General features: G+C 41.7%; 1 protein-coding gene across 6 annotated transcripts in view; it reads left to right on the top strand.

The window, feature by feature from the left end:
- SHANK2 (SH3 and multiple ankyrin repeat domains 2) overlaps positions 1-12,649 on the top strand; it is a 277,689-nt gene that overhangs the window by 151,529 nt on the left and 113,511 nt on the right. For all 6 annotated transcript variants that reach the window (XM_032110838.1, XM_032110840.1, XM_032110841.1 and 3 more), the window contains 2 exons: positions 9,935-10,017; positions 11,671-11,795. In XM_032110838.1, coding sequence (XP_031966729.1) covers positions 9,935-10,017; positions 11,671-11,795 — 208 coding nt within the window. The remainder of the gene's footprint in view (positions 1-9,934; positions 10,018-11,670; positions 11,796-12,649) is intronic.

Below are 12,649 nucleotides of genomic sequence, written 5' to 3'. Positions count from 1 at the left end.
TATGTGTTTTGCTCCTCTTAGAAGCTGAAATGATCCAAAATTGGAAAGGGGTGGATTTTCATGTTCGGTCTCTTCCGTGGTGCAAAAGGCAGAGGGTGGGAGGAGGCTGCCTTGTTTGTCCTGGGACAAACCACATGTGCTGGAGTTGTGTTTCTTTAGAAGCCAACAAAGAGGGAGCAGCTAAAGAGCAAACAATAGCTGGTGTTGGAGCGTTCACCTGGGCTAAAGAAGGTCTGGGCTTCAGTCCCATGTGTGTCAGACTTAAATCCACAGCCTGAGCTGCTGCTGAATGCCAGGAACCTGCTGGACAGAGCAGTGCTTTATCCAAGTCCTTTGAAAGTGTTATTCCTTCCCGAGCCAAGGGGCAGATGCTCTCTCCGTCCTTGTGGATGTGTGCAGGGCTCCATGGCAGTGATTGGCAGATGAACCGACTGAGTAGCTGGTGATGCTGCTGGGGCTTCCTGCTCTCTCTGACACAAAATGTCAGCCTGTCGTGGGAGAAACGATGTCTGACAAGGACTAAAATGTATCAACAAAAGATTTGCTTTAAGGGATAAGTGTTACACTAGAACTGAGTTCACGGCAGGGTTCTGAGCAGGGGAATAGCGAGTGTTAAATGTGTGCACTAAGAAAAAGCGGCACCTGCAATTTTAGGGGAAAAAAAAAGACTGTTACCCATGTGTCTTCTAATTTCTCTGATTTTTTATTTGGCCCAGACAACAGAATTAAGAGTTTGGTGAAAACCAGGCCTGATACCGAGTAGGTTGTGGGATCCTTTAGACCAGCATGTCCAAACCTGGAGTGGCTGCACCTGTGGCAGAGGTGGTTTCTACCTCTCCTGCAAACACTTCCAACACCGTAAATTCTGAAATACATTAAACTCTATGCATCTGAACTGGCTTGAAATGATAAACCAACATTTTTACCCTGTCCCCAGTACACAGAAAACGAAAGCTTCATATTCCCAGAAATTCCACACCAGTGCAACCAACGAGCTGAATGTGAAAGGCAAGGGGGCACCAGGGAGAGGTTCCAGTTCAACATTCACATAATTAAGAGAAGTCATGGCCAATTTAAATAAATTGCAAAGTCAGTGATTTTTTCCCTGCTACCAACATTTTGGGCTAAACTGGCCATGCTTTGACAAAATTGCTGGAACTGATGATGCTGGAAGGCAGGAGAGCTGTTAAGGTGGACATTTCTCAAGCTGTCCTGCAGGAAAGCAAAATTTGGAGAGACACTTAAAATAACCCAAGGGCTTAGTGCAATTAGAGAAATGCAGAGGGAGAATATATTTCAGAAAAAAAGGTAGAGTTGCCACCTCCTTTCTGCTGTTAATGAGACTGTGAAATAATGTGGTGATTAGTCAGGATTTTTAAAGGGATATGTGAAAATTAAACCATAATTCGCATCACCTTTACCGGCCTTTTGTGTAAAATCCTAGAAATTCAAAGTTTTTCACTGTCCACTGTATTTTTAAAGCTCTTGGAGAAGATTCAAGATGTTTTCAGAAAAACTTTATGCCTTTGGTGAGGCCTCATTTCTTTTGAGACAGAACTTCAAACTAACTTGTAAGCTATGTACTAAAGGCATAACATTTTTTGTCATAAAATTTTGCAGTGTGTTTAACACTGATTTAAGCACTGTACTCTTCTGTACAATGCAGACTTGTAAGTGAAATACTTACATCTGTAAAGCTGAAATGAACAGTCAGGGCTACTCAGACTCCTTGTGGGTAGGGCTGTATTTATTTTCCAAGGACTGCAGGACAGGAGGATGCTAATTCCTCCTGCTCATCACAGCAAACAGGGTGTGATGGAAAACCTGAGGGATCTCTTAAAACTAATTGGAAACTCATGTTTCTCACCAGTCCTGAAATGACCTATTTCTTTCCCCTATTTCATAGTTTATTTTTGTTGAGACTCTCTTGGAACAAGTGGAGTTATGATACCAAAACATACAGTGAGTTTAATCATTGTTGTAAAGACTTGCAAGGTCAAACTGCTGCCTTCAAGGGCTTGTGACACATTTTAAAAGTGTTAATAAAACACTTTCTGTTTGTTTTCTTTTAAACTCAAGGTGTGACTGAAGTTACTTCCCTTGTTCTATCTTTGTTACTTGTCCTGTTTGATAACCCTGAACATGTTCCTCTCCTTGGTACTGAGATTGTCTGTGATAGTAATGACCAATTTTTAGCAAAAACAGCTGGAAAACGATTAATCAAAAAAAAACCCCTCTATAAAAAAGCAGTGGTTTTAATATCTATTATTGCTATTCCTTTTATCTAAACACTTTTTATGTTAAGATGATTAGAGAGAAAATTCCTATTTCTCTGTGGTTTAGTGGCAATATCAGGGGCTGGAACTGCAGCTGGTTTGGGGTAGGAAAATACAAACCTAACCAGTAAAGTGTTTATTAGATAAATATTCTGGTTACCTAAACATATGTGAGTGTTTGGACAGCCTGTGTGCTCAAGGCTCATCGTATCAGCAATGAATATTAATATTTTCACAGTCCAGGCTCACACTGCTCAAACGCTTGATATTTAAAACTGAAAATTGCTGGTAAGTGTCAGCTGCAAGTGGAGCTTGCTGGAGCCCCAAATATTCCTGTGCTAGGTGGAACAATATGTGTGAAGGGGTTTGAAGGACTCTGGGCTATAAAACTCTGCTGTTCCATACCACAAGGACTCCTGCCTGCATGCTCCATGTCTGGTTTTCACTTTGTCGTGTGTGGTGTTTGAAATGACTGTTCATTTTTAAAATAGAAATGAAATTCATTAATACAGGGAAATGAAGCTTTTATTTTTTAAGCTCATTTTGCCACTCTCCTCATCCCCAATGATTTTTTTGTTTTCTCCCTACCAACGCAGATGTGAAAGAATAATAACATTTCTCTTTAAAACGGCTAAAATACTTGTTTTGTTATGTGTGTGTGTATAAATATACCCATATATGGATATCAATATATCCATACATATGGTGCACATATACCCTATACATGTATTTGCTTAAGATTATGAACTTAATGCCAACTTTTTTATTCCCTTCATATCCTGTCCTGAGGTTCCTCCATAATGTAGAATCAGAGTTTACTGGATGATTTCCCTTTCCAGAAAATTGTCTGGCTTCCTGGTTTGCTGTATCAATATTCTGCTTTAGTTGCAGTTTCAGCAACATAAGGTGGAAACAGAGAAAAAACCTGCAAGTACCATTAGCCAGATCAATAGATTTGAAATGTATTACTTTAGATTGGCTACTCTCTTCTCCTACACACCCCAAAATATAACATTAAATGTAATTAAAAGCTGAATAAAGGAATGTGGACTGAGGGGGAGAGAGAGAGGAAGTTTCTCCTCGGTTCTACATAAAGAAATTGTGCAACTACTTTGTACTTCTGTTGTGAAATTTAATATTTCTCTTTTAAACCTGTATTTTTTGGTAAAGGTTTATAGCATAAACCCAACGAAGTGTACAGCACTGTTACTCTCTTTAAGATAGGTTGCTTCTTTGTAATGATGGTTAATTTTTTGGGTGCCTGTGCTGATCACAGGCTGGAAGAAGCAGCACCATCTTTCTGACTTCCTGATTCTTCCTGAATCACTTCATGGCTGGTATTAGTGTGGGTTTGGGGACTTAGTGAAGAACTCTTCTTTTTTCACCCAGGGTATCAAGTATTCAAAACCCAATACAGATGGCTTGATTCCTTGTTTAGAAGTGTGAATGAAACACCTTTTTTAGGTGGAAGATGTGATGTGCCCTGTCAGGTTTTACTGGAGTCTGTGATTCCCTCACTGTGGAGTACAGGTCCGGAACTGGAGAGTTATCTGAATGTCTTTTAAAACAGGCACGGTTTGACATATCCCTCTTTCATCAGCAGATTTCAAAGCAAAATCTGCAGCCTTGCTGTTCCCATGATCAAAGAGCTCCACGAGATGTTTACTAACTCTGGAGAGGCAGCACTGGTACCAGAGATTGGAAAGACAAATATATGAATATGGGGAGCTTAGAGGAGGATTGCTGGAGCGTCCTTTCCTCTTTTCCTATTCCTTTACCTGGCCTGAACGTAGCCAGCTGAGGAAGGCACAGCTATGCCAAGTATACCAAGGAGAAATGAGACCATGTCCTTTCTGTTGCAATTTGAAACTGTTTGCCACAGTTTATAAAGCCAGAGAGGAAAACAGTGCAAGCAGGGCTAATGGTGATCTTGTCTGTCTTCTCTGGGTTGTTTTGTTTGAGTGCCAGCTGTGCCAGTCAGGCACTGGCACACAACCAGCAATTGTCTGTGCCAGTGAAGATTCTCTTCTTGGATTCCTTTGAGAGCACCTGTGAGGCTGAGATCCATGGGTAGTACGAAGCATTTGATTCCATGCTGCACTCCCATATGCAGCCCTGATTCTTCAATTTGTTTTTTTATAATGGGATAGCAGAATGACTTGGAGATGTTTTAGTTCAATGTGGTTCCATTCATCCCTTCTCTGTCATATTTTAATTGGACTTGTATCTTCAGCTGCCTAGTAAGGAATTTATCAATTTAAAATTTACTGTTCTCCAGTATTCCTATTCCCATGATGGGTTCTGTCTGCCCTGAGTAGAGTGCTGAGGTACTTACCCATCTATTCGGGAATATTTTCTTCCTCCAAAACACATCTTGCTATAAACTTCCCGATAAACACATGTTCTAAAGGAAAACCATTTCAACTTGCCATATATGACATTAGGATTGCTCAGCTGTACAGTGTAAGCCAACCTCAACCACTGTGGGATTCCAGGATTCCATGAAGGGAGAGGTCACTGTGGGTTTGAATTTATGGCTGGCTACATCCCACTGTTTCTGTTTGGGTTGCCAGTGGGTTTTTTAGGGGCAATCTGTGTATTTTCCTCTCTGCTGTGCACAGAACCCACTCGCTGCTGTAGCTGCTGCCTCTGGAGCAAGTGACTGCTGCTGTGCCTGATACAGGAGAGCTGTGAGAGCTCTTCTGTGAGACCTAAAAGTGGATAATCGATGCCTGGGAAACTTGAGCAATCACAGACAGAGTCTTCATTAATCTTGAAGGCCTTAATTATTAGGATTAGCCAATTTTCCTGAAGTCATTAGAGTAGTTGACTATAAATTGTAAGGTTGACCCCTTCCAGCAGTAACAGGAAATGTTTTTCCACTGAAAGTTTGCTACATCCTACAATAAGGTTTGCTGTAGACATAATTTCCGTTTTTTTGTGGTATCAGGACACGTTACTTCCCGAAAAGAGGGAGAGAATATTTTTGATATGTCTTTAACAGGGACTGACTGTTGGATAATGCACAAGGGGCTCCTCCTCTTGAACAGATTTCCCAAATGCCCTTCTCTGGCTTGAACATAACCACTATAAATTGGCCATCTTATCCTGAAAGGAATTAGTGTGACTGCTTCCAGACGTTGGATATAAATTTATGGAATGATTTAGATATCGTTTTATTGCACCTGGCAGAGCACTTGATTCTTCTAGGATGTATCTAGCTGTGAACTCAGTAGATCTTTCCAAAAGATTGCAATTGCAAGAGTGCTGAGGAGAGGAAAAAGGGCTAATGAAGAGATGGAGATTTACTTGGCCAACTGAAAGGAGTGAACCCGGAGAGAGCCACTTCTCACTTGAGGGGAGAGCAAGTCCTGACTGGAGGGCTCATGGGCTCAGGGGCTACTGGAGCTGAGAAGGTTGGGTTACATTTCTAGGGGATGCATGACTGCAGAGAATCGGGAAAATAATTCCTTTTAAATTCATTTTTTTCCTCTGCCTTGGGGAGACACTGACAAAATACCAAACAGCCACTTTTCCTTCCAGATAATGGTGATAATTTTCAGTGGAGTGTCCTCTAAGTGCTGTTTTTCAGATCGAAATCAGCAATGAAACACTTGATACAAACTTGCCCAAACACATCCTGTAGTCCTGATAGTCTCCACCTCTGTAATTTAGTATTTTAACTTGAGGGCCAAGTCCTGCCTTAAGATAGGGTGTAGTTATCCCGAAGGAGAACAGGAAGCCATGTTTCATGGACCTGCCTCCAGCATGAACCCGCACTCCAACCTTTATTTTCTTCATACAAGTCTTTATGACAGACTTGACGTTTCTCCTTCCTTCCTCAAATGTTATCCTAATGGGCTGTTAGCAAAGCAGAAATTCCTGCTGTTTTGAAAAGCCCACACAAATGATGATTGTTATGTGGAATGGTGCTGAGTTCAAAACTCACATGTCTGTCTGACCATGGGCAAACCCTTGCATTTCCCTTTCTCCATTGGTAAGTGTAAAATTATGGAAGTTGTAACAGCTCTGCACAATTCCTGAGCCTTAAGTTGTTAAGGAAGCTACATGGGCTGATGAACAAGTACGTTTGCTAATATTTACTGCTTGAGTAAAGCAGAGCTTTAGACTGGCTGTTATTTTGGCCTGAAGTTTTTACGATCATGCTCCACACAGATCTATCCTGCACTTGATAGGATGCCTTTTGCATTCCACTTTGCCTGCAATGAATCTTGGCCTTCCACAGCCCAAAGTCAAAGCAGTGTGTGCCCTATTTAAGTAATGAGCTATTGATTTTAGAATTACTCCTTTTATTACCATCATATGGAACTGGTCATATTCTGAGGACTCCTCTCTGAACTGGAAGCTGTTTAATTTTGGTTTGGGATGGGAAGTGGACAGAAATGGACTTCAGGGATTTTACCTATTGAAATTTAGCATATCACAGATAACAGGGACTGTCTGGCCTCACACAGAGCTCTGCATTGTGCTGAAAGAGCCTGGAAAGAAATTCCTCTTCTTGCTTGAGCTCAGGCCTCTGAGCAGGCTCCTCACGTAATGTCACCTTCATTTGTCACTGGTTGCTGCACCCTGTGTTCTGCTGCTGAATATTTACAACACCTCCAGGATCAAAGAGATGCTGCCAAAAAAGCTCATGGGGAGAAATTTTGACCTACTTTTACATTTGGCACCACTTTGCCTGCTAGGAGCAGGTGGACTGTGAACAGACCTTCGGTGGAGGGTCCACCCTGACTGGCACAGAGAACCCTGGCGTGGCAAAGCAAGCAAAAAGCGGCATTGCAAACAGTCAGAGGTTAAACTCTCCCCCTCTTCTGCCCCCTTGTCTTGGGAATGCGAACTCTTCTGGGAGAAAGGCTGTGGAGGTTGCAAGTTCAGTTCATTTTTGTGTGTGCCTGTTGGTCTTCCACCTTTTCCTGCTGCTGGTTCTTCGCTCTGCAGCACTGGGGGGTGCATGGAGAATCAATTTGCTTTCTGTGGTTGCTTGAACAAGTTTAAGCTACTCAAGCCATAGGATTATTGCAGGTTCCCTACTCCTAGGGAACATAAATGAGAAGAAATGCTACACATCTGATTTTTTCGAGCCTACGTTTTTACTTTCCAGGCTGTGATGCTGTTTTCTTTATGGCTGCAACTATATATTAGAAAGCTGTATTGTCAAATAGTAGAGATCAGTTTGTGTGTTTTCTCACCAAAAATCATGTTGTGCTTCCCCTTGCCTTCCCTCTCACCTCTCCCCTGCGTGTAAAACTCAAAACTTTGTAAAATGTCGTAAAATGTGAAATTGTAAAATGTTGGCAACTTGGTATCCCCACTTTCAGTACATGAACTGAAGTATAAACCTGGGTAGTTTATGGAATAGGTGTGCTGGACACGAGAAGAAAATCACAGGTGGTTTTTAGACCTTTAACCTGTACATTAGGATGAAGTGAGCATGACTTAACAATGCCCATCCATTTCGTAAGCTGGCTCTGGAAGGACCCTGGATGCCTGGTTTTTTTGGAGAGTGTAGACCAGGTGAATTGATCCTGAGTTTGCTGAGCTGATAAACTTCTGAATTCTGTATGGAAATGAACTGACACTGGAGTGGGATTTGGGGAGGGGACATGAGGGGGTTCTTTGAAGCAAACTCTTGCTGTGATTAGGATCTCAGGAGTTGCCTTCTAACCTCTCAAAAGTTGCCTTCTAACCTCTATTAAGCCATTGAGTGCTTACAAGGAAACTTGACAGGAATGGGTTTTATTAATTTGACCAAGTATTAAGAAAAAAAACTCACTGTTGATTCTTCAGTGGATAAGTACAGGAACCCACCTTGAGAACATGGTGGTGAAATGAGGGAAATCAGCCAAGGCACTGGCAGCTTCTAGAACATCAGAATGTTGATGGAGAGCTTCAGTGGGCTCTGAGAGTTGCATATTCCATCCCACCCCGATATCCCTGAGCAGGAGGGTGTTGGGCTTTCTCAAGCAGCAGAAGTTTTTCAATTGTAAGAACAGGAAATGTCTGAATGACACAGTGAATAACCATAAGTTGAGAGATACCAAAGCTGTTGGTGCTGATGGAGACCATCTCTGGCCCACAAAGTCACCGCTGTGGCAGTTTGAATTCATGTGTGGTGTTAAACACTCTGCAATTTGGAAGACAACCTTACATCATCGCTTCAGCAGCCATGGGAAGTTTCATCCCGCAGAGTTGGAAAGGCACCAAAAGGATGGTCTGTGATGCACGAGAAATCTGGAATTTGGAGGCTGTCCATCGGTGTCCCGAGATCATCATCCCTCGCTTTGTTCAGGGCTTTAAATAAAAAGGTCACAGCAGTGTCCCTTTCTTTAGTTTCCTCCTCCCCTGGGGATTATTAACGGCCCTGAGGCAGATCCAGTCTCTCCTTGCACTCACTGCTTTGGGGACTGGATTCTGCACAAGACCAGTGGGAACCGAAGCTGGCTAGTAAAAAATTGAGGAAAGCAAACTTGCCCACACTCCTTTCTATCTGAACTAGTTCTGTAGGTATTTTAGAGCAGCTTAGTTTGCAGGGCTGACAATTCATGAACTTAACCCCTGCAACTCGTGCTGTGCAATGCTTTGGTACCTAAAGGAGCATCCCAATTTTTTTTTCTTTTTCTTTTCTTTTTTTTTTTTTTTTTGAGCTTATTTTTAGTAACTTCATGTTTAATGAAAGGTATTAAACAAGTTAAGGTTTTTACAGATCGTTCCCTGTGTCTGAAAGGTCCCGTTTTAATGTGTATTTTGTGCGTTTTCTTCATCTACCTTCTACTTTTATCTCAGCCAATGACAGTGAGATTCCTAAGGCTACTTTCTCTTTAAGGGAATACTGCTTACATAAATAGTCCTTTACACCATCTCCTTGTTTTATAATATTAATTGTTTATCAGGAGACAGGAAATATTCCTTAGAAAATGTGTTTTCCTGCTTGTGCATGCCTTGTTACTATTTCAATTATGCAGATTCTTGATGCTGTGGAAATTTGTGCTTGATGACGCCAAGGCAGCTGCACGTTGTTAGCATTGTAGGCTGTCAGATGATCATGTGGGATTCTTGCAGCATGCAACATTCAATAGGATTGAAAAAGGGCTTTTGATGCAAGGCATAGCTTTCAGAATATATTTGTGCCTTTTAGTTAGCTAATAGAAAATCATAATTTATTATCTTTAAATTTAAAATGCTGCCTCATTTTTCTTCTGGTTGGTTTCATTTTGGCTTCACTAGAAGATGCATCTGGTACATCCACGATTGAGGAGTTTATTAATGATACTGTCGTTCAGTTCACTTACTTTTTTTCCTTTTAGAGTCCTAGCTAGCCCACAGATTACATGATCACATGTTCATCCAGTCATTCATATAGAACACAAACCACCATGCATGATTTCTTCTTCTTTCTTTTTCCTCTCTGCCTTTTTTACTCCTTTTAAGTTGCTTTGTCATGTTCTCTTTTACCATCCAGCTCAGTCTTTGTCTTCCCCTCGCTGCTATTTGTTCTATATTTTCCCATGCTTGGTTACTGCAATATTATTTGATTAACGGGCTGTGATGATGATGAACCTGCACACTGGAGGAGCAGCTACTACAGTGGTGATGAAGGGATGTAATAATGGTCGCTATCCTCGGAATTCTCTCTACAGTGACTGCATAATAGAAGAAAAGGCAGTGGTCCTGCAGAAAAAAGACAATGAAGGATTTGGATTTGTGCTCAGAGGGGCAAAAGGTATGTGCTTCTGTGTGTGTGTGTGTGTGTGTGAGTGTGTGTGTGTGTGTGATGTGCAGTGGCATGAAGAAATTTATACATCTCGGAATATAAGCAGGAATTATTCTTGGTGCACTTGGTTGCTAGACAACAGGATTCTCTGTGTGCTATACTACTCCGATGGATTTCGGTGGCTTCTCTCCGAAGCAGTTTGCATTTTTACATAGGAGAAGCACTGCATAATCGTTTTGGGGGGAGAAAGTTTTGCCTGTATTTTTCTCGTGCCGGTGGATGTAGTATTTTGCCGTTAATCTGTTCTGTTGTGCAGTTTACTTAACTGTGGGAAACCTGCTTTCCTCATAAAAACTGCTGCTTTATTTCAAATGCCAGCCTGATTAAATAGGGCTGCGAATAGGAGTAGGCAAGAGAGGGATGTTTTGTTTAAAATAGGGTGGATCTTTCTGCAAGGTGACATTGGTGCAGTTTTAGTATGAAAATACGACCTTTTTTTATATCTTCAGAAGCTGCACGTATGTTGCATGGCCTGTAGTGTGCTCATTTTTAAAGCTGTTCATGTGTTAAGCTGCATGGTCCTTCTCTGTAGGCTAAAATCTATCACGGTGGCATTCCTAAGAGTTAAAAAAGGCATTCTATTTAATGATTTGCTTTTTAACTTTCAGTGCAGTTTGCTCCTTTAGTATTTAAAAAAAGAATATATATCTATGATGGTATGCCCCATCTCTTGCTCCCCCTCATTTCACATGGGTTCTCCCTTGCCTTGCTTGAGCATGAAAATTATTCCATGTCTTCATTCTTGGGACATGGCTTTTGCTCTCGCCGCTCCCCACCCCTAAACCTAAACCGGTGCCACCGCGGATCTGCAGGGCTGGAAAAGCTTTGTCAGTTTTAGCCAAATGAAATGTTTGGAGTCGAAGCAGGAAAGCCAAAGGCACTGCCTGATCTCTGAGCACTGGTGTGGGTTATCAGTGCTTCGAGCAGGGCTCACTCCCTCTGTGGGAGCCCAACAGTTTCCCTGAGCTTTTCTCCGTAGCAGCGGGGGCACCTCAGGTGAAAGACCCAAGGACTTTCCTGCCCGTGTGTGTACGTGACACAGAGGGACAGGCAGGGCTGTCACAGGGCCAGCTGTGCCTCCTGTCCTTAAAAGTGCTTTCTTCTGGTCTCTTCTTTGTTATGCACATCCAAATTTAGGAGGGAAAAAAAAAAAATTCTGGTTGATCTTCTTCATCCTTTGCCACTGACCCTACCCCCCTAGTTAGCCAGATGCTCTCTCCTGGCTACAGCACATAAATCATTTTTAGGTGGATGTTGCCAGAGTTACAGCATTCTGCCAGGCACACAAAAGGGTTACTCGAGCCAATACCAAATATCCTGGAGTATCAGAACCCAACTCTTGCCTGGTGCAGCTTGATTTGGTTTGTGTCAGGAAAGGAGTAGGTATTTTCCCCTCTGGAAGGAAGACCTGTGGATTGCTATTGCAGAGGGATTGCACTCTGTCCCCAGCATCCTGATCTCCCGTGAGGCACATCCCTCTCACTTCCAGCACCCACCATTTTTTAACCCTAAATTGGAATGGCCAATGATAGGCCTGTAGTCAAGTGGTAATTGCAAGCACTCCATAACTTTCTTTTTTTAATGTGGTATTTATTTTTAAAGCTGACACACCAATTGAAGAATTCACCCCAACTCCAGCCTTTCCTGCTTTGCAGTACTTGGAATCTGTGGATGAAGGGGGAGTAGCATGGCAAGCTGGCCTGAGAACTGGAGACTTTTTGATCGAGGTAGGAGATCCTGAAATTTGATTCTCAGTGCTCTGTTGGGGAAAGAGTGGTGTTCCCGTTGGAGGATTGACTCTGGAAAAAAGTGTGGGATGCCTCTGAGCAGCAAGTTCAGTGGGCTAACACCAGTAATGTGCTTCACTTGATCAGTTTAAAACTTCCTGCAGCATTCAGGAAAGCAGTGACAGAGAACAATGGTCAGGCTGGCTGGGAATTTTCTGGTTGTTCTTTTTGTCCTTTGGGAATACACTGTCAGAGATATTTGAGAGGTCGTAGTTGAGTTATTGAAATTTAGATGAATTTCAATATTTATTGTAGGCTATCAGTTCTGGTTTCTTCTATAAGTTTTCGGGGAGTAACCAAAATTAATGACTTTTTATGCAACTGTTTCTGCACTCAGAAATATCCGTGGTCTAGTGGTGTTTAGTAACCATGGAGAATAAAGCAAATTACTTTGGCTTGAAATCGAATTTTTCCAACACTACACTGTAAATACAAAAAAAAAAAAAAAAAAGCAATGGATGTTATTGCACTATAAATTACTTTATAAAAAGGGTATATTTAAATACTCCGTTTGTTCATGCCAAAAATATCTTTGTGTTTGATATTTTGGAGGATTTTTTGTTGGTATTTTAGGTTTTGTTTGAATGGTTGGTTCTCCTTTTGAGTGTTGCTGGGCAGTTTGCAGCAAAATCATGATTTGAGATTTTTCTTCCTCTTTCCTCCACAACCTTCTCACAACCAAGAAAGGGATGCTGTGGTTCTGTGAAACTGGGTATTGAAAATAGGTCTTTTGGGATGGATTGACCAAGCCTTGTCCTTAAGATCTATTGATTTTAAATTATTTGATGTGTTCT

Source organism: Corvus moneduloides, chromosome 6 (assembly GCF_009650955.1).
Source record: "Corvus moneduloides isolate bCorMon1 chromosome 6, bCorMon1.pri, whole genome shotgun sequence".
Lineage (NCBI taxonomy): Eukaryota > Metazoa > Chordata > Aves > Passeriformes > Corvidae > Corvus > Corvus moneduloides.
The sequence above is the reverse complement of the archived record's forward strand: the minus strand, read 5'-3'. Positions and strand labels throughout refer to the sequence as shown.